The sequence below is a fragment of the Stegostoma tigrinum genome, chromosome 19 (assembly GCF_030684315.1).
Source record: "Stegostoma tigrinum isolate sSteTig4 chromosome 19, sSteTig4.hap1, whole genome shotgun sequence".
Taxonomy (NCBI): Eukaryota; Metazoa; Chordata; class Chondrichthyes; order Orectolobiformes; family Stegostomatidae; genus Stegostoma; species Stegostoma tigrinum.
The window spans coordinates 59,085,850-59,104,896 of NC_081372.1; the positions used below are offsets into that span (position 1 = coordinate 59,085,850).

General features: G+C 48.4%; 1 protein-coding gene across 2 annotated transcripts in view; it reads right to left on the reverse strand.

Moving 5' to 3' along the window:
• The window catches only part of tfap2c (transcription factor AP-2 gamma (activating enhancer binding protein 2 gamma)), a 138,700-nt gene extending 124,183 nt beyond the window's left edge, over positions 1-14,517 (reverse strand). Inside the window, exons 1-3 of one of the 2 annotated variants that reach the window (XM_048549651.2) lie at positions 14,443-14,517; positions 3,612-4,046; positions 1,195-1,246 (exon numbers count right to left, since the gene is read on the reverse strand). In XM_048549651.2, the coding sequence (XP_048405608.1) occupies positions 1,195-1,246; positions 3,612-4,046; positions 14,443-14,475 (520 nt within the window). In that variant the 5' untranslated portion in view covers positions 14,476-14,517. Of the gene's footprint in view, positions 1-1,194; positions 1,247-3,611; positions 4,047-6,856; positions 6,990-14,442 lie in introns of those variants that run through there. The other variant, XM_048549650.2, reaches the window with a different exon arrangement.
• Between the last annotated feature and the right edge of the window lie 4,530 nt (positions 14,518-19,047).

Genomic DNA, 19,047 nt, shown 5'->3' on the forward strand with positions numbered 1-19,047 from the left:
ACAAGTCATTCAACCCACAATCCACGAAGATGCAGGAGAGGCTGTGCCAATGGAACAAGGAATTCCACAAGTGAGACCAGTCCCTAAATCTCTTGGAATACCAGTTCAGTTGCCAACTCTGGTTCGATCTATTTCTGGAAGTTTTGCCACAATCCTGCCTGGTCACTCCCTCAAACTGAGTAACCAATGAGAAAGTGATTAGCCCCAATTGACTGACACTGAAGTATCATCCAGTCTTTGTGCCTTATGACCAATATTTTTATCACCAAAAAAAACACATCCTTCAGAAACATTCCCAACAAGTTTGTCATTGGTTTGCTATTGGCTGTTTCCTAGACAATGAACTTCAATTCCTGCAGAGTCCTGAACAATCCAAAAGATTTGGCAACAGTTACAGCCCAGGTGTACATGTGCAGGAGGAAGAGACATGGGACTAAGATTCCCATCAGTTTCAGTTAGAACAAAATACAATTTACCAAACAAAAACACAACTTTGCACTCAAGCAAACATCACTGTCCCAAAGGTAGAGTCCAATAAAGTTAACCATCACCTCTTGAAACCCAGACTCAAACTTAACCCATCACCGATCAGTTGAAGAATGAAGTGATTGGAAGAGTGGTGCAGGACATTCTGATGAAGATCAACCCCTCCAGAAACTCCCTTATCTCTGCAACACCTCTGATTATTGTAATCCATTCCAGTGATGACATCCAATTGGAGAAGATGGGCCTGGGAGTGGATTATTCTCCTCTCTGGGTGACAATGCAATTGCTCTCCCCCTCTCTCCCTCTCTCTCGTAGTTCAGCTCTACTTTTGCCAAGGCAACAAGGGATGGAACATAAATAAACAATATGATGGGAGTGAATAAAAATAAAGGACCTGGTGAAGTGAGGATCAAGTTAGGTGGGGTGGGGGTGGAGGACAGGGTACACCAGGATGACTACGATTGAGGCCAGAGGACCTGGTGTGGCAAGTACATCAAATCCAGAGCTGGAGTATTAGATAAGTTGTTCCCCCGGTGACAGGGTCCAGTGATGTCCTGGTTGATGGGAGGGTAAGTATTTGAAAGGAAATTTGTCCAAACAACCCAGAAATACAGCTACTGCCTCAAACACCGCTCTGAATAGACTGACACCAACGCTGAGCTGTGAACATTGCTAGCAGCCCTGTAGCAGAGATGGACAGACACTCACCTTTCTTAATAACGCCATGATCCTGTAGGAGCAAGCTGGGCTCCTCTGGAGGCTGCAAGGAAGAGAGAGAGAGAGAGCTGCGTTGAAGTAACATGAATACACACACAGGCGATGACTGACTGAAACAACAGAGTTAACTCTCTCAGAGATAGTAAGAACTGCCAATGCTGGAGTCTGAGATAACAGGCATGGAGCTGGAGGAACACAACAGGCCCAACTCTGAATATCACCTTCCTGCTCCTCTAATGCTGCCTGCTGAGCTGTGTTTCTCCAGCTCCACACTGTGTTATCACAGTTAACCATGCAGTGCATTGCCCTGGATACTGAGAAGATCAGCCAGTGTCTGCTCCAAGCAAAGGAGGCATGAATAGAAAAATGAACAGGGATAGAAACATTAACACAGATATCCCAACATCTCAGTGGAAAAACAAACTTTCAAATCTCCCAAACAAGAGCGTATTTGAAATGGAAACAAAATGAAACACAGTTAATATATTAAAGTGGGGTTAAAATCAATTCAGAGATAGTAGGAACTGCCAATGCTGGAGAATCTGAGATAACAAGATGTAGAGCTGGATGAACACAGCAGGCCAAGCAGCATCAGAGGAGCAGGAAAGCAGACGTTTCTGGCCTGGACCCTTCTTCTGAATCCATCCAGCTCTACACCTTGTTATCTCTAATATATTAAAGTGACGGTTTCAATTTTATTTAGAAAATGACTGATAACTATCTTTTTTGTATTAAGAAAGGGTTGGAAATGAAAGACAGTTCCAAGGTTTTTTTTTAAACAATGTATATGAAGGATTACTTCTGGCCCAGGGAGGTTGATGTGCCTCAGGGTTGACTGTCCCGGTGAACGGGATGCAATCCTGTCATGTACTTCACAATTTCCGACAGTCCGGGAATGTGATGTACACCTCCCAAACCCGTTCCATTAAAGGGCCGCTTTGTGCAGTGGTGGCCCTCTCTCATCAGCTGCATGGAGTTCCAGCCTCGGAGATGATGGGACCTGCAGATGCTGGAGAAACCCAAGATAACAAAGGGTGAAGCTGGATGAACACAGCAGGCCAAGCAGCAGCTTAGGAGCACAAAAGCTGGCATTTCGGGTTTTCTGATGCAGGGTCTAGGCCCGAAATGCCAGCTTTTGTGCTCCTAAGCTGCTGCTTGGACTGCTGTGTTCATCCAGCTTCACACTTTGTTATCTTGGAATTCCAGCCTCGCTTGTTGTCAATTCCTTCTGATCTATCCCATGTACAATTACCCGGACAGCTTCACCCTCACTAACCCCCAGAAACACCAACTGTTCAGTCCAACAACTAAGGATTGTAAAATCTGAAGCATATTTCCAGGGAGAGGTTCCAAATAACGTCTTTTTTTCAACTGTCACCACTTAAACACTGACTGTTGTTGGTGTCGACTATCCCAGCCAGACACAGGCTCTGCACAATTTATCTCTAAAGGGTGAACGTTGATACAAGTTTCTGCTGTGACGCTGTACAAAAATCGCCCAGTACAAACAACAAGGGATTTTGATTTCAGGTCAACAAAATAGTTAACGACTGAGTGGGGTGAGGGTGATTGAGAGGGTTCCGGGGCAGTTTTCCACTTGGCGCGAGTTGTGGGACATTGATCTGTGCGCGTTCATGTCAGGCTGCAAGGTGATGAGCCGAGGCTTTGACACTCTGAAATGCACCGCCTTCAACATCTGGGTATTCCAACGGACTCATTGTTTTGCGATGGAACCCGACCTGGGCTCCTTGCACAATATTATTTTTAAATGTCACATGTCAGATCTTTGTTTAACGCTGAATGAATTATCGACTGGGGGCGTTGGAGCGATGGAATCAGGGAAAAAGCAAAACAGTCGAACTACAGCGACTGTATTTTACTGTTAAGTCAAATTGAGGAGAGAAAACAAAGTTCAAAACTTCAGGTTAAACGTAAAATAAACCAGCTCTGCGTTATTTTCAAAATTAAAACAAAGATCAGACATGACTCTGTGGAAGGGGTAGCAGGCTACAGGGGCCAAGTAGCCGTTTCCTGTGTAAAAAGCTCAAGAGAACTGCAGGTGCCCGAAATCAAACAAAAGTAGAAACTACTGGAATAGCTCAGCAGGAGTTCTGAGGAATTGAATCCGAAAGATCAACTCAGATTTCTCAGCACAGATGCTGCCAGACCTGCTGAGCTTCTCCAGTAATTTCTGTTTTGGCTGTAGCCTGCTCGGATCCCTGTCTTTTTGTGGTGCTATCCCGCTGATTTATTGCAATACAGAAAACACTGCCTGTCCTGTCTTCACTCCCACCAGCCAATATTAAACATTTACAGGTTAGTCTGCAGTGATTGAGATGGGCATAATTAGAAATGCTGTTTCTAATTGCTGTTGCAGGGAGATTGATAACTATCATTAAGGACAGTACCTGCACTTCCTCCATGCTGTGTACCACCTCGTGGATATTGAGGTTCTCCGCCAGGCCTGTGTCCATGTGGTGGGAGCCGGGGGTGAGGATGTCCGGGCGCCGGATCTCCCTCCTGGGTTCCAGGGCCGACAGTTGTGCAGCGAGGCCAACCCGCTGGTGCTGCGAGAGCCCGCTCTCCGGCTGCTGTCGACTCTGCCAGCCTGAGGCAGCTTGCTGTTGCTGGTGAAGGAGGTTCAGCGAGTATGGGTCGCTCAGGTGGGAGTAGTGATCCGAGGACTGGCTGTACGCCACGGGCTGGTACGGAGGAGGGAAATAAGGTGGCTGGAACTCGGAACTCGGAGTGTGAGACAGAGGCGGCGCGGTGTACAAGTGCTGCGAAACTGCTCCAAGCTGGGGCAGCCTGGGAGCTCCATTGCTAGTCCCATCGTGTCGGTCCTGCAACAGAGAGAGAGAGCTCAATTAAACAACTTTTCAAAACAAAAGAGAACTGCTGGAAATCAAAAACAGAAATTGCTGGAGAAACTCTTTCAGGAACTACTGAGGGAGAGAGACAAATCAGACTTAACGTTTCAGGTCCAGCGACCCTCAAACACATTAACCCTTTCTCTCCTCAGATGCTCCCAGACTTGCTAAATTTCGCCAGCGTTGAAGTTTGAAGAACACACATTTTGAACCGCGACAGAGCGCACTCGCCCCTCGATGGTTATAGCCCCATCTGTGGGGGAAAGTATTTTTTTTCATTCTCCCCGCCCCCCATCTAATATAGTTGTTAAACATTTATTTAAAGAAAGTTAACGATCCAATTTTACCACATTGAGCTCCCTGGCCAATTTGATGTGCGAAGCGCATGCTTTCGGCAGATGGTGGCCAAATACAAGAAAATATTTACAAGGATGGTGCCAGGGTTGGAGGGTTTGAGCTACAGGGAGGGGCTGAATAGGCTGGGGCTATTTTCCCTGGAGCATCGGAGGCTGAGGAGTGACCTTATAGAGGCTTATAAAATCATGAGGGACATGGATGGGTGAATAGTCAAAGTCTTTTCCCCAGGGCGGCGGAATACAAAACTAGAAGGTATAGGTTTAAGGTGAGAGGGGAAATATTTTAAAGGGACCTAAGGAGCAACTTTTTCACACAGAAGGTGGTGCATGTATGGAATGAGCTGCCAGAGGAGATGGTGGAGGCTGGTACAGTTACAGCATTTAGAAGGCATCTGGGTGGGTACATGGCTAGAGGAAGGGTTTAGAGGGATATGGGCCAAAATTTGGCAAATGGGACTGGATTTGTTTAGGATATCTGGTCGAGTTGTACATCTCCATGATAACACGGCGATCAATTATCCATTCATAAATCTCCAGCCCAGTCCAGTAGCCACACAGTTACCCCTACTGGAGAAGTCCCAGCCCACCTTCCTTTCCCCATCACTACCAGCGTCAGAATCAGTCTCTGCGCGGCTCACGGATGTATTTTAACTGGGAAAATGAGGCTCCCCGAAACAATACCCTCGGAAAACCTCAGCAGCTTCCCCCTCAGTCGCCGAGCCGGTAAAGAAAGTTAATAACCGGCTTCCAAATGATTCCAATTGGAATCGTCTTGGTAAGTAGTCACTTTCACCGAAGGGAGGGCTCACTTCGCTAAGGCGGTTTGATCCAAAATGAAACGGAACAATAATGGGGATTTAGACCTAGATTCAAATTGTTCTCTAATCTCCTTGAAATGTAGGTTTAAAACAAAAAAAGTGTAAATATACGTAAAACATATACGTAAAGCATAAAAATGTGCTTTATGCACGCTTCATATATATATTTGCCACATGTGTTCTATATATGTGTACGTTTTGTATGTTTATACGGCTGTGTTTTATATGTATGTATATTGTGTTTTTATATGTTTATATGTAGTACGTGCTTTATTATATATTTATATGTTTTAAACCTACATTTCAAGGAGATTCAGAAGAATTTCAAATCCCGTTCTAGTTGGTCATTGCTGGAACAGAATTTTGTTCATAAAATGTCATCAGTTTCTCTTTCGGAAACCCCACTGTCTCCTGGCCTCCTGGCGGAAAGGGTGGGGGGGGGCATTAGGACATTCAGGGAAGAGTCCCCCTAGTCCCCGGGCCCTCGGGAAGTCTGAACCCAGGTAACTGTGGGAGCTCATGAGAACTTGGCGCTGCTGAATATGAGTCAAAGGATGGGATTGCTGAGGGAATGTGGGCAGGACAGGACACGCCGAGAGAGGGGCGCGGGATGGAGAAATCCTCCGTCCGGTTGTGGTGCGCTGGGAGTGAGAGAGTGGGGGAGCGGCACGGAGACACACCAACCCTCTCCCTATCGACAGAAAATACCCATCTGGAGACTCGGGAAGGGACAATAATGTGGAGGCGTGGAATACCAACCCCCCCCCCAGCTTCAGAAATAAACCTGGGACAATTCTGGAAGAAAAGTTGCACCAAGGAAGAAGGCCAGTGGGTTCGGGGAGGTGGGTGGGAAGGTTTTTCTTTGCGGGGGGAAGGTCCAACCCTATCCTGACTCTGAAAGGGGCATTTAATTCCTCTGAACACCCCTCTCCCTGCTCCGCTCTGTCAGACCTTCGCTACTGTACACAGATCCCCCACAAACCAGTCTAACTGGATGGTCTAGTCGGGAGTGTCTGCCTAAACCTGGGGCCGGAGTGGGGGGTTGGGGGGGGAAGATTTGGTGAAGAAGGGGCGGGTGGCTAAGAGGAAGTCTGGAATCACCCCCCCCTCCCCACACACACACACACACACATCACCACTTCTTGCTCAGTTCCAAACGTGTTTCCCGAAAAGTTGTCGACTTAGAACGGCGGTCACCCCCTCGCCTGAAATTGCATTGAAATGTCTCTCTCCACACACACACACACACACACACACACACACACACACACACACAGTAATTAACAAAGAATTGCTCGAGTTAAGGTTCAGATGCCCACAAACAGCACAGCCTGAGGACCCGGGTGGGGGTAATGTCCCGGAATATTGGGCCTGAAGATGCCACCCTCAAGTTGCCTTCAATTCACCGACAGTGGGGAGAAGTGCGAGCCAAGTTTCAAGCGAGATTCGAAGTTTGAAACAGAGCCCAACTCTGACACAGTGACAACACTGCCCACCAGAAACAACTTCAATACGGTCTGCTGCAGACAAAAAAATAGCATAGATCTTGTCTGCATCGACCTTCCATCCCCCCGCAACCCAATGACCCCGGTGCAGAGCTCCCTCTCACCTCGCAATCTTCCTCATACTTGACATTGTCAGCTAATTTCCACAGCATGTTCCCGTCCCCGGGGGTGAAGTACGCTGCAGCGCAGGTTCTAGTGATCACTGAAGCCTCCCGCTCTCTCTCTCTGTGCTCCCCCTCTGAGCTGCTGCCAATGAGAATGTTCCCTCTCTAGGCGGAACCCAAGCCCAGGCTCCGCCCAGGGGGCGGGGATTCGCTCCGACGTCATAGCTCACGCAAACTTCCTAGAATCATTGAATCCCCACAGCCGTTCGGCCCATCGAGTTCACTCTGGCCTTCCAAATAGCATTCTACCCAGACCCGCCCAATCCCTGAAACCCTATATTTCCTATGGCTAACCTGGGAAATTTAGCAGGCCAGTCCACCCTAACCTGCACATCTTTTGGACACCTCAGTGGCTATCACCCACACCCCACCCCCGAATCCTCCCAAACCTCTCGGTGAGGGGATTGGGGAGCTGCTGCGTCTGCCCCAGAGATGTGGCACACGGCCGCGCTATCCTTCCAGAACGTGCCGGCGAGTGCAGCTCCTAGTCAGGATGGCCGGGTGTTCAGGGACCTGCGTGTGCGGCCTCAGGATTGGGGCTGAGTGAGTAACAGGGACTCCCAGAACCTCTGTCATGGATATGACTCACTTTTTACTGGCATCCAATTGTGCGTATTTTTTAATACCCCTTTACTCTCACAATCTCTCATCCACCAACAGTTCAGGAGGTGTTGGGATGGCCAGGTTTGGGTGATTTATTACAAAGCCTCTTTCTATTTCCGATTCTGAGCAAACTCTGTTGGAAATAGAGGAGAGTCGCCGAGCCAACGGTTGCTCGCTGCCTCTATTTACCCCCGCTGAAGTCTCCCAGCTCTTTACACACATTCCCCGGGATCGATTTGGTTGGAAGGTGGGGGCAGAAGGAGTGGAACCCCTGCAACCCCTGCCCCCAATCCGAGTGTGGCAATCCGGCTCCGAATAGGGGCAACCCTGTCCAATTTAGCCAATGAGCTCGGCAAATCAGAGGCCCCAGCGGGTAGGTCCCTTGTGTAGGCTTTGCGGGAGAATGGAGAGGGGTTTGAACTATTCCCAGTTCGCCCCTTCCCCTAGTCTCTGAGAGATTCCAAAGGAAATTGGCTCAGTATTTCTCAGTATTCCTGCACTCTTTCTCTGCGCCGCCTTCCCGCTCTCTGCCCGGCGGACCACAGGGGCCGTTTACGGCCTGAACCGCTGCGAGCCCGGATTTCACATTAACGAGGCAGGCCGTTTGAATTTACTCAAATATCCCAATAATTTATAAACCCGTCCCCTTCATATAAACGGCCGTCGGTTAAAAAAACACACTAACGGGTCAGTGCTATCAGTAACGCAGTACTGCATCTCTAGCTGGCAAACGGAAAGTTCAGAATTAAAATGTCTTCACTACCCGCAGCTGATTTAAACTCAGAATTCAGTTTGCCTCATGTTTAACGCTCGATTTAAATTGATTCGAGAGAAAGGGGTGATGTCCGGGAACTCGGTAGTGCCCATTTTAATCATTCACAGTACGAGGGTGTCGTTGGCTGGGTCAGCACTTGTTGGCCATTCCCAATCACCCGCTGAAAGTTTAATAGTCAACCACATTGCTGTGGGTCTGGAGTAACATGTAGAACAGACCAGGTGAGGATGGCAGTTTCCTTCCCTAAAGGGTATTAGTGACCCAGATGACTGCGTGCGATACTGCGCCTCAGGCAACTTCTCCCTCTCCAACTGCAAATATCCAGTTTTGAGGAAGGGTCCCTCAACCCGAAACATTAACTGACTTCTTTCCCCAGATGCTGCCTGACCTGATGAGGTTTTCCAGCAACTTCTGTTTTATTTTAAATTCTGGAACTGTCCCATCCTGTATCCCAGTTTCCTTCCGAACTATTTCTGTCTGGATTTCCAATCTTGTTTTATTGGTTCATGCGATGAGGGCATTACTGGCTTGGCAAGTATTTATTGCCCGTCCCTAGTTGCCGTGAGGGCAGTTAAGAGTCAACCACATCTGCATGCAGGCCAGACCAAGTAAGGATGGTAAGGCAATGTGTAATGCCCCAAAGGACATTAGCGAACCAGAAAGGATTCTCCTCACAATCGGTTTCATCGTCGTCATTAGACTCTTACTTCCAGATTATTGCCAGATTCAACAGTGGCGGGATTGGGACCCAGGTCCCCAGAGCATTATCAGGGTCTCTGGATTACAGTACTCTATAATATTGGATACAGATGCCCCTGAATCTAATACCGCACAGTCCTTGGATAATATACAATGCTGGGTCCAGTGATAATGCCACGAGGTTATCGCCTGCGCTGAGCATTACCAATGGAGCTGGTGCCTGAGCGGGTATTTGGAAAGAACCTTCTATTTGAACACGGACTTTTAAAATATTCTCCCGTCCTTTTTCCAGTCGGGCCTATGGCCTTCGGTGCCGATTCATCAAGCTTAGGAAATATTGACGCTGTCAATTTATAAAATCTCAATGATATCCCTTCCCTGCTCCACTGGAGAATCCAGCCTTCTCCACGTCACCCGCCCCCCACCCCCCCCCCCCCGCCCCCACACACAGTGGTTTAGACCTCAATGGACAATTAAACTCAAACGACTTATTAACCCCGCATAAACCTGGCAAACCTCTGCATCATATTTGAGCTCCCTGAATCTTTCGGTAATGTGGACCTTTGTAAATAATGTACGGTGTTAAATGGACTGGTGCGTGTGTATCCCGTGTACTAAAGGACTGCAATGTACGTACTGTGCTGTACTTTAGTGAAGAGCTTGGTCAGACAAACCCGCAACACAGTGTATGCAGGTCGAGTAAACGGGATGTTCAGGAACCGGAGGAAATTTCCTGATTTAAAGGGTAGTAAAGAGGCTGCTAATGGCCGTTTGGCCATTCCGAGGCCTGACCACGGCGCTGGTGTCCCTTTGTACTTCACTCATCATCAGACTCGCAGCTCAACAACAACAGACTCATTAGCACTTTTGGTGGGGCGGACTGAACAGTGAGGTGGGTGTGAATAGGCTGCATTGTGTCCCTGTGGCGGGGGAGGGGAGGGGAGTCCACACAGAGACTGAGGTCAGTGGACACTGGAATCTCCTGGGTTAGCCCTTGGACTGTATCCACTTCTCTCTCCATTGGCAATATCACCTCAGCATCAGTGTCCGCCCAGGAATTCGGGCTTCCCAATGAAGTGGGAGGTAGGTGGGAGCCGGGGTCTTTAGAGATCTCTTTCAGAATTTTAACTGTACTTGACAGCGGCCCCAGCCCATAAAAATCATCCATGACCACCCCCACCCTTCCACACACACACACGGGGAGAGAGAGAGAACCCAACCTCTACCTTTGTACTGACCCCCGGCTACCATATCCCGTGAACTGCAGTCCCCGACACCAGCGCTTTCCCTGACTCTATCAGTGGGTCAGGGAATTTCTGTTTCCGGAACTTAATGGAAAGGTAACTTCTTGGTTGTGTTTCCCACTGCCCCCCCCCCCCCCGCCCCCGAATGAACGGCGTTCCCTCCAACAAACTGAAAACGGGCGGATGGTTGGACTTGGAGTGAGCGCTGTGTACGGCTTACTAAGTGACCCTGTTCTAACCAACTAAAGCTGGAATGTGCAGTTCCTACAATCATGTGAGCCATTGGCCATTCTCAATCTGTGATCGGGGTAGTGGGTATCACCGCGTGTTACTGCTCGTCAGGAATGTTTACAGCACATGGAGGGGAGGGTCACGCTAGTACTGATGTATCCATATATTCTATATAACAGCGTGTATGTACTGGCTTTAAATATATATATATATATATATTCTATATGACCGCGTTCCATATGGCTTTATTTGCGTGTTCTATATGACTGCCTGTTTATGTATTCTGAGGAAGAGTTACCCGACCGGAAACTGATTTCTCTTCACAGATGCTGCCAAACCTACGATAATACGGCGTGAAGCTGGATGAACACAGCAGGCCAAGCAGCATCAGAGGAGCAGGAAGGCTGACGCTTCGGGTCGGGACCGTTTTCTGAAGGAGGGTCTAGGCCCGAAATATCAGCCTTCCTGCTCCTCAGATGCTGCTTGGCCTGCTGTGTTCATCCAGCTCTACACCTTGTTATCACAGATTCTCCAGTATCTGCAGTTCCCACTGTCTCTGCTGCCAAACATACTGCGCTTTTCCAGCAACTTCTGTTTTTTTTGTTTCTGATTTGCAGCATCTGCGGTTCTTTCGGGTTTTATTTATGTGTTCCACATGACCTTGTTTACGTGCTCTATATGACCGTGTGTTGGCTTCTGTAGGACTGAAACCTCTGACAATTAGTCGGTAGGCTGCCGCGAATCAGTGACAGGAGAAATTCCTTCAAGAATCCGAGACGGAAGTGGGGCTGTAATGAGCCCTAGTCTGGGGACTGCACCCAAGGGAGAATGTTGGGCTCTAGAAAGGACGGCAGCGCCATGAGCAGGACCACCAGCTGATGGCTGTGGGGACAGGTTACACAGAAACAAGAATGAGCTTATAGTCATGAGCTCCGGGATGGTGAAGCAAGAACAGCCGGGAATGACCTTAAACCGAGAGCGAGACCACCAAAGGTTGAAGACAGGGGGCACTTGTTCCTAAAAGAAATTTACTCACAGTTCAAAACAAAAGGTTGGTGTGGGGCTGGTTAGTAAACTCAGGATATTAGAAGTGACAGAATCTGGAGGGACGGGGCAGAGTGCCTTCAGATTAAAGAGCAGCCACAAACGATAGAAGGGAATGGAAGGACAGAACGGCCTTGTACTATTCCGATACTGGTAATGTGCCAGTATATCTGTTATCAGTCCTTAACAACTTACAGCGACCCCGGGGGTGGGGGGGGGTGGGGGTCAAGAGGCATTTACACCAGCCTTCACTTTCCGCATAATGTGTACGTTTTAACCTCTCCCTGGTAATTCTCCAGTTTGAGTTACTGTCTCTTTCCGGCCTTTCAAAGAGCAAGCCCCGCGAATTAACAACAGCCCATATAAAAACACAACACTTAACAAATCAATCTATAATTTACCATCAGCCCCCCAAAAAAATCTTATCAAGTGGGCCTCAGGAAAGTGTGAAATATACACAAACAATAATGATTTCATATTCTGTTCTCCTGCTGGCCAAGGTAAAGCAAATGACTTCTCTCGCTCATCTCTCGGCTGTGTTTCTTTTTGAAAACGGCCGCAATGCTCAGATTCTTTGTGTAGAGTTGTGAGATTTTTACGAGATGGTAGCGTTCCCCGAATGGGGTAAGGTAAGCTTTCACAGAAAGCGGGAAGCTGTGAATAGCAGTTAGTCTTGTCGCGCAGTCACAGAAAAACATCAGGGAAAGTTCCATTTTGACTACTCATTCGGAAGTTGACGGGGGGGGGGTCATGTGGAGGTGGTGTATTATTCAGACGTTGTCAACTCGCTCATTCCAGTCTTATTCAGCAATTATGGTTGTTAAAAACCCAACTCGGAATTAAGTGCTTTTAAAACCTATGAATTTCTCGGCTATTGACGGCACCCTGACCAACGCAGCCCCACACAAATTCGCTTGCATTTTCCCTCAATTATTACCGAACGAAAAAAACAATTCGAATAAAACAATCGCCTTTCTCCCTATTTAGGGAGCTCAGGTGCAATTTTAAAAATCGTTCTCCACTTGGGAGTTCAGTTTATAGGGTTCAGGTACAGTTTTAAAAGTCGCCTCTCACTGCAGCCCAGTTCAGCTGGTACAAATACAGTTTTATAAATCGCTTTTCACAGGACCCCAGTTTAGAAGGCCCAGGAACGGTACAGCCGCCCGTTCGGCGTCTGTAATCATAACTAAACCGAGCCTCTCTTTATCCTGGAGGGATGTTGTGAACGAATACTCTCTCCCCGGTAACACGGTCGCCTCCCACAACGTCCAATGGGCAAATAAAAAGCAGGGAGATATACCTGCTTGCCGATTGAGTTAAATAAAATGCCAGCGCCGGTAAATGAAAAGACAGCGGGCATTGCAAATATCGCTATTTAACAAAGGTGCTCGTGTCTCTGCATAAACGCCAAATTGGACGGTCGATTAAAAAAAATCAAATACTGCGAACGCTGGAAGTGTGAAAGAAAAGCGGAAAATGCTGGAAAACTCAGTAGCTGTACCTTGCAAGATGTTTCTGTTGTATGCAGATGCTGAGTATATCCAACATGTCCTGTGTTTGTCTTGATCAAATTGGTGTCTGATCACCAATTTTTAAAAGAAAAATTAGGCCCCGGGTTTTCTGTGTCCCCCGTACACCATGTGGCAGTAGAAAGGTTATTATCAGATGTTATCTGTTTTGCCTTTGAAGAAGCAACTTTCCGCCGGCGTCAATATAACTTTTACTCTGCACCGTAACAACTATAAAATGCAGCTGTGAGATGATGAGTCCTACCCAGGTCACCCCCCCCCCCAACTAACTAAAGATCGGTTGTAGTTGGGGAGATTATGGCGACCTGTTCACATCCTGCTGTGAAGGTAGATTTTTTTTAAAAGAATCTTCAACAAGTCGCTCGCTGGTATCAGATTCTGAAATTTGCAGCGATTAGTCAATGCTCCTGCCCCATACAAACTAGTAGTGATCGCTGCTAGCTGACCCTTGAAGCCCTTTAACATCGGGACTATCCGCTGTACAGTTTGAGAAAATTACTCTCCACTAAGTGGCAGTTCGGTCTTCCTATCTAGAGCGGTTTGTAGCGTGGATCGCTGGAAAACTGGTGTTTATGTGAAGTGTAGGAGTCTCCTGTGGTTTGATAATTTGCCCCCGGGGGGTTACCGCGTTAACAATATCCTCACGGCGGGGGGGGGGGATTCCGGGTGCTCTCTCGGACCCTCTGACTACTGCCCCATGAAGAGTTCTCGCCGCCGGGGTTTACACTGGGCTCCTATTTCTAAAATTGAGCTGAAGACTCTCTTTAGTGTCCCAGTCTCTCACTTTATTCCACACTGCAACTGGACTGGGAGCTTGAGGATTTAAAAAAAAGGGACCGGGGGAGGGGATGGAGGGGGCGATGGCAATGGCAAAGTCCAACTTGCCAAACTGCCCCAATGCACTTGAGGTACGGGGGAGAAGGGGCTGACAAGAGGCGCTACACAAACGCAGGCCCCTCTCCTGTTACACTACCTTGCCGGTCGGTATCTTGCGAGGGATTCGCTCTAACGACGTTTGTAACTGGGTGTGGGAGTCAGATACACACCAGACTGGGTGATTCGGGGGTGGGGGCTGAGGGAGGGGGAGGGTGGGCGGCTCTCTGGGACTTGTCGAATCCGCCCTCACCCCCACCTCGAGGCCAGGGGCTTTAACTGTCCCCTGAGCAACAGCTCAGCTCAGCTCCCCACATCCGGCCATGGGCCATATCCCAGAGGGGCCAGTGTCCCAGGACAATGCGGGCCTCCTTAGGAATGTGGAACGGGACGGAGTTTGGTGGGGGGGGCGCTATTGGATTTGACTAGATCCCTCCCCTCCCATGGGTCCATCCAATACCCCCACCCCCGGACACCCCCTTACCCCCCCACCCCCACAACCTCTGTAGTTGTCAATGCCTCGCCTACCTGCCAATCGCCTCCTTTGCCCAGTAACGCCATCCTGGACTCGGTGCTCGGCCGAGGCTGCAACGTGGAGAAGGAGTGAATGGCAGAGAGAGAGAGATTCCCCCACCCCCTCTCCCAGCCCGTACCTGGGCCGGAGCTGCGCCTGCGCACTCCCTCACAGCGCTCACCTGAGCCAGAGGGACGCAGCGGGGGCACAGACGCGGCTCCGCTCCCCCGCTGCTCGCCCTTTGTTAACTGACCCGCGGCCACTCCACCGGCCAGTGGGGCTCCCATTGTTAGGCAGAGCCTGGCTCCTTCGGCCCTCCCCCGCCATTTACACCACCCCCTTACTGTTCAATAGTCACTGACAGTAACATTTCATATTCGAAACCAGCCTGCAAAGCCATGATATAATATAACCGGGGAAATACCAAGAAAATGAGATCAAGTATTTCCTCAAGACAGGGAACTGATTCGTGTTCGGAAAGCTCAGCCTCTTACGACATACTAAAGCCAACGTTCACTCATGTTCACCATGCTCTACCGTTCTATCTTGCACTCACCACACTCTGTTACTCTATTCCCCTCTCGTTTCAATTCCTGGCGATCACTTTTTGCTAGCGCTGGTGGTGTGAGGCGATTCGAATCCATGAGAGTACATGGGAAGACACGGTTGGTGATAGAGAACTGCTGGGTACAGATTTAAAGTAAACGGTCAAAGTAGCAAACGTGTCACACAGTCTTAGAAAGTCAGACAGTAGAGAAACAGACCCTTCGGCCCATCGTGCCTATGCCGAACAACAAACACCAAACGACACTCATCCCATTCACTCACACTTGACCCTTTGCCTACCAATCCTGGCATTTTAAGCACTCTTCTGCATACTTCCTAAATGTTATAAGGGTTGACCTGCTCCCAACCACCCTCTCGGGCAGCACATTCCATATGCCTATCATTGGTTGAAAACTTTTTTAGTCTCACATTTCGTCCACACTACTTACCGCTCACCTAAAACTTATGCTCTCTGGTCTTAGATACATCTACCATTGGAAAAGATTTTCACAATCTACTCTCTGTGCCCCTCATAATTCTGTGTATCTCAATCAGGTCCCCCTCAGCCTCCCCTGCTCCAGGGGAAACAATCCCAGCCTGTCCAGTCTCTCCTTATAACTGAGAGTTTCCATCTCAGGAAATATCCTGATTCTGAGGCAGGATCACCGGATCAGAAACGTTAACTCCGTTTCTTCCTTCATAGATGCTGCCAGATCTGCTGAGCTTTTCCAGCAACTTTTGTTTTTGTAACATCCTGGTGAATCACCTGTGCACCCGCTCCAGTGCAGTCACACCATTTCTACAGTGTGGCGACCAGAACTGCAATTCCATTTTTCCAGTGTTCCATTTAGGACTTATCAATGTGTTATGAAATTATAGCAAGACTTTTTAGCTTCTATATTCTGACCAATGAAGACAAGCATCCTGCATGCCTTCTTCCCCAACCTGTCTGCCTGTGCTGACACCTTCAGGGATCTATGAGCTCGTACACCAAGGTCCCTCTGTTCCTTAGTACCCCCTAGGGACTTCCACATTGCGTGGACTGGGCTACCAACCCACACCCTAACTCCCCACTACATTCACCTTTACTGGCTCCATCCCCGCCTCCTTGACCTGTCCGTCTCCTCTCCACCTATCTGCTCCTTTATCCATCTTCTATCCGCCTCCCCCTCTATTTATTTCAGAAACCGCTTACCCTCCCCCATTTCTGAAGAAGGGTCCAGACCCGAAACGTCAGCCTTCCTGCTCCTCTGATGCTACTTGGTCTGCTGTGTTCATCCAGCTCTACACCTTGTTATCTGAGATTGTGTATCTCCTACTTATACCAGACCTCCCAAAATACATCCCCTCACATTTATCAGAATTAAGTTCCATCTGCCATTGATCTGTCCAATTTACAATTTGATCAATAGCTTGAGACCATCCTCCTCACTATCAACAACAAAATTAATTTCAGTATCATCTGCAAACTTACTCATTAAACCTTCTACATTCATATCCAAGTTGTTAACGTTTAAAAGGGATTTGAAAGAAACAAATCCTCATCAGCAGCAAGTGCCCAAATTCTACGTCTGAGAGTGTTGGGGAGGCAGGTTCACTCGCGGGGTTGGGGTCGGGAATGTACTGTCTGAGAGTGCGGCCGGACTTGATACCGGGGCAGTTTTAATTTGAAAACTGGACACTCCTCCATCCCTCCCTCCCCCTGCTAAGCAGTTGGAAACCAATCACTGGGCAGATATAGTAGGAACTGCAGACGCTGGAGAATCCGAGGTGACAAGGTGTAGGGCTGGATGAACACAGCAGGCCCATAGTCACTTGACTGGCCCGCTGTGCTTCCTAAACGTCATGTCCTGGTAAGGAGCAGATAGTAAGAACTGCCCCTGCTGGAGTCAGAGTTGACAAAGTGTGGAGCTAGAGGAACACAGCAGGCCAGGCAGCGTCAGAGGAGCCGGAAAGCTGATGTTTCAGGTCCCGAAATGTCAACATTCCCGCTCCTCTGATGCAGCCTGGCCAGCTGTGTTCTTCCAACTCCACACTGTGTTATGTCCTGGTGAAGTCCGGCGAAAACACAACATGAAACGTGGTGTCTATTTCGAACCACACCAAACACTCCTTCAGATACCTCACACACACACACAACAGCCCAGATCATCAACAATATCCATAATGTAGCACCTGTATCGCATAGGGAAACTTCAATGCAGCATTGAGAATGACTGATAGTCACATCTGAAGCAAACTCAGAAAGTACTGGTGAAGCTCAGCAGGTCTGGCAGCATCTGTGAAGAGAGACACAGAGTTAACACTTCCATCCGATGTGATTCTTTACTACAGTTTACAAAGTGTTACAAAAACCAAAAGAACTGCGGAAGCTGTAAATCAGGAACAAAACGTTAAGGAAACGTTAACTGTTTTCTCCTCCACAGGTGCTGCCAGACCTGCTGAGCTTTTCCAGCAACTTTGTTTATGTTCCTACAAAGTGTCATATGTCTATGAAATATTACCTTTATTCCGTTCTCTCCCCCCCCCGTCACACCCCCCCCCCCTCACTCTTAGAGATCCTGCCAGACCCGCTGAGTTTTATCTGCGATACACATACACAGCAGGCCAAGCAGCATCTCAGGAGTACAAAAGCTGACGTTTCGGGCCTAGATCAGTTTTTATCTGTTTTGTGTTTCAGTCTCATGAGGACTTAGATTCGACAACCTGATCCAGGCCAAAGATGTGGGTTTTAAAAGATGTTTTACTAAGAGATGTCTTGAGGAAGGAAAGAGATTAAAGAGGCTGAGAGACCTGTGTGTGTGTGTGAGCGTGCGTGGTGTGTGTGTGAGTGCGCATGGTGTGTGTATATGTGTGTGTAGGTGTGTGTGTATGTGTGTGAGTGTAGGTGTGTGTGTGTGTGCATGGTGTGTGTATATGTGTGTGTAGGTGTATGTTTATGTGTGTGAGTGTAGGTGTGTGTGTGGGCGTGCGTGGTGTGTGTATATGTGTGTGTAGGTGTGTGTGTATGTGTGTGAGTGTAGGTGTGTGTGTGGGCGTGCGTGGTGTGTATATATATGCTTGCCTGTGTGTGAGTTTGTGTCTGAGCGTGTGTGTATCTATGTGTAATAGCGTATGTGTGTGTGAGAGCGCGTGTGTCTGTGTGTGTGTGTGTGTGTGTGGAAGGGATGTTTATTCCATAGTTTAGGACCAAGACAGCTAAAGGCACCAGTTGGCGAGTGGATTATAATAGAGAATGTAGAAGAGCCCGGACTGAGACGAAGGCGGAGATTTCTGGGATTGTGCGCCTGGAGGAGAGATGGGGTCTGATGAATATTTTGGAGATAGACCCCAGACCCGGCAGTAGCGCAGAGTATGTGTTAGACCAGCTCCCGTCCCCTCAGCGCCCAGACTCCAACCTGGTGCTGTCTAAAAGCCATTGAGAGCTCGGAATAGGCTGCAACGACAGTGTAGCCAGGACCTCGCCATTTATAAGCTGTGAGGATTGTCCCGGCGGGAGGGTGGAGATATGCTTCTGAGCGTTCTGAAGTCTCATCTTTACTGATCCCGGATCTGATGGAGTGGTCCGCCCATAACCCAGAGCGCTGTGTGTAGAGTTGTATAGATCCATTGTACCAGCCAGTATGTTTTAATAGAGAAACTCGACCGATAGCTCGCTGTTATAAGGATTCTGAGCAAAAAAAATCAGCCTCCAATTTAGTGAAAGGGTTTATTGTCACGAAGCCTAGCCCCAATGAAAGAAAGGGCGACAGTGATTCGGTCTCCACGCTCAGCGGTTAGAACGACGCAGGGTCATATGTACTATAATGTGTAATATATATGTCCAGTTCAATATTCCTGTATGGCCCAGGTTCACACAGGTTGAAAGCAAACTGATATTTCCAACGAAAGAGCAGAGCCCAATGAACAGTTTCGGAGTATCAATAAAATCACAATACTGTAGCTGATGGAAATCTGACGTAGAAAAAGCAGAAAGTGCTGGAGAAACTCGGCAGCTCTGGCGACATCCGTGGAGGGAGAAACAGATTGTGACTCTTCGTAAACCAGAAGGACAGTCGAATTAGATTTGAAAC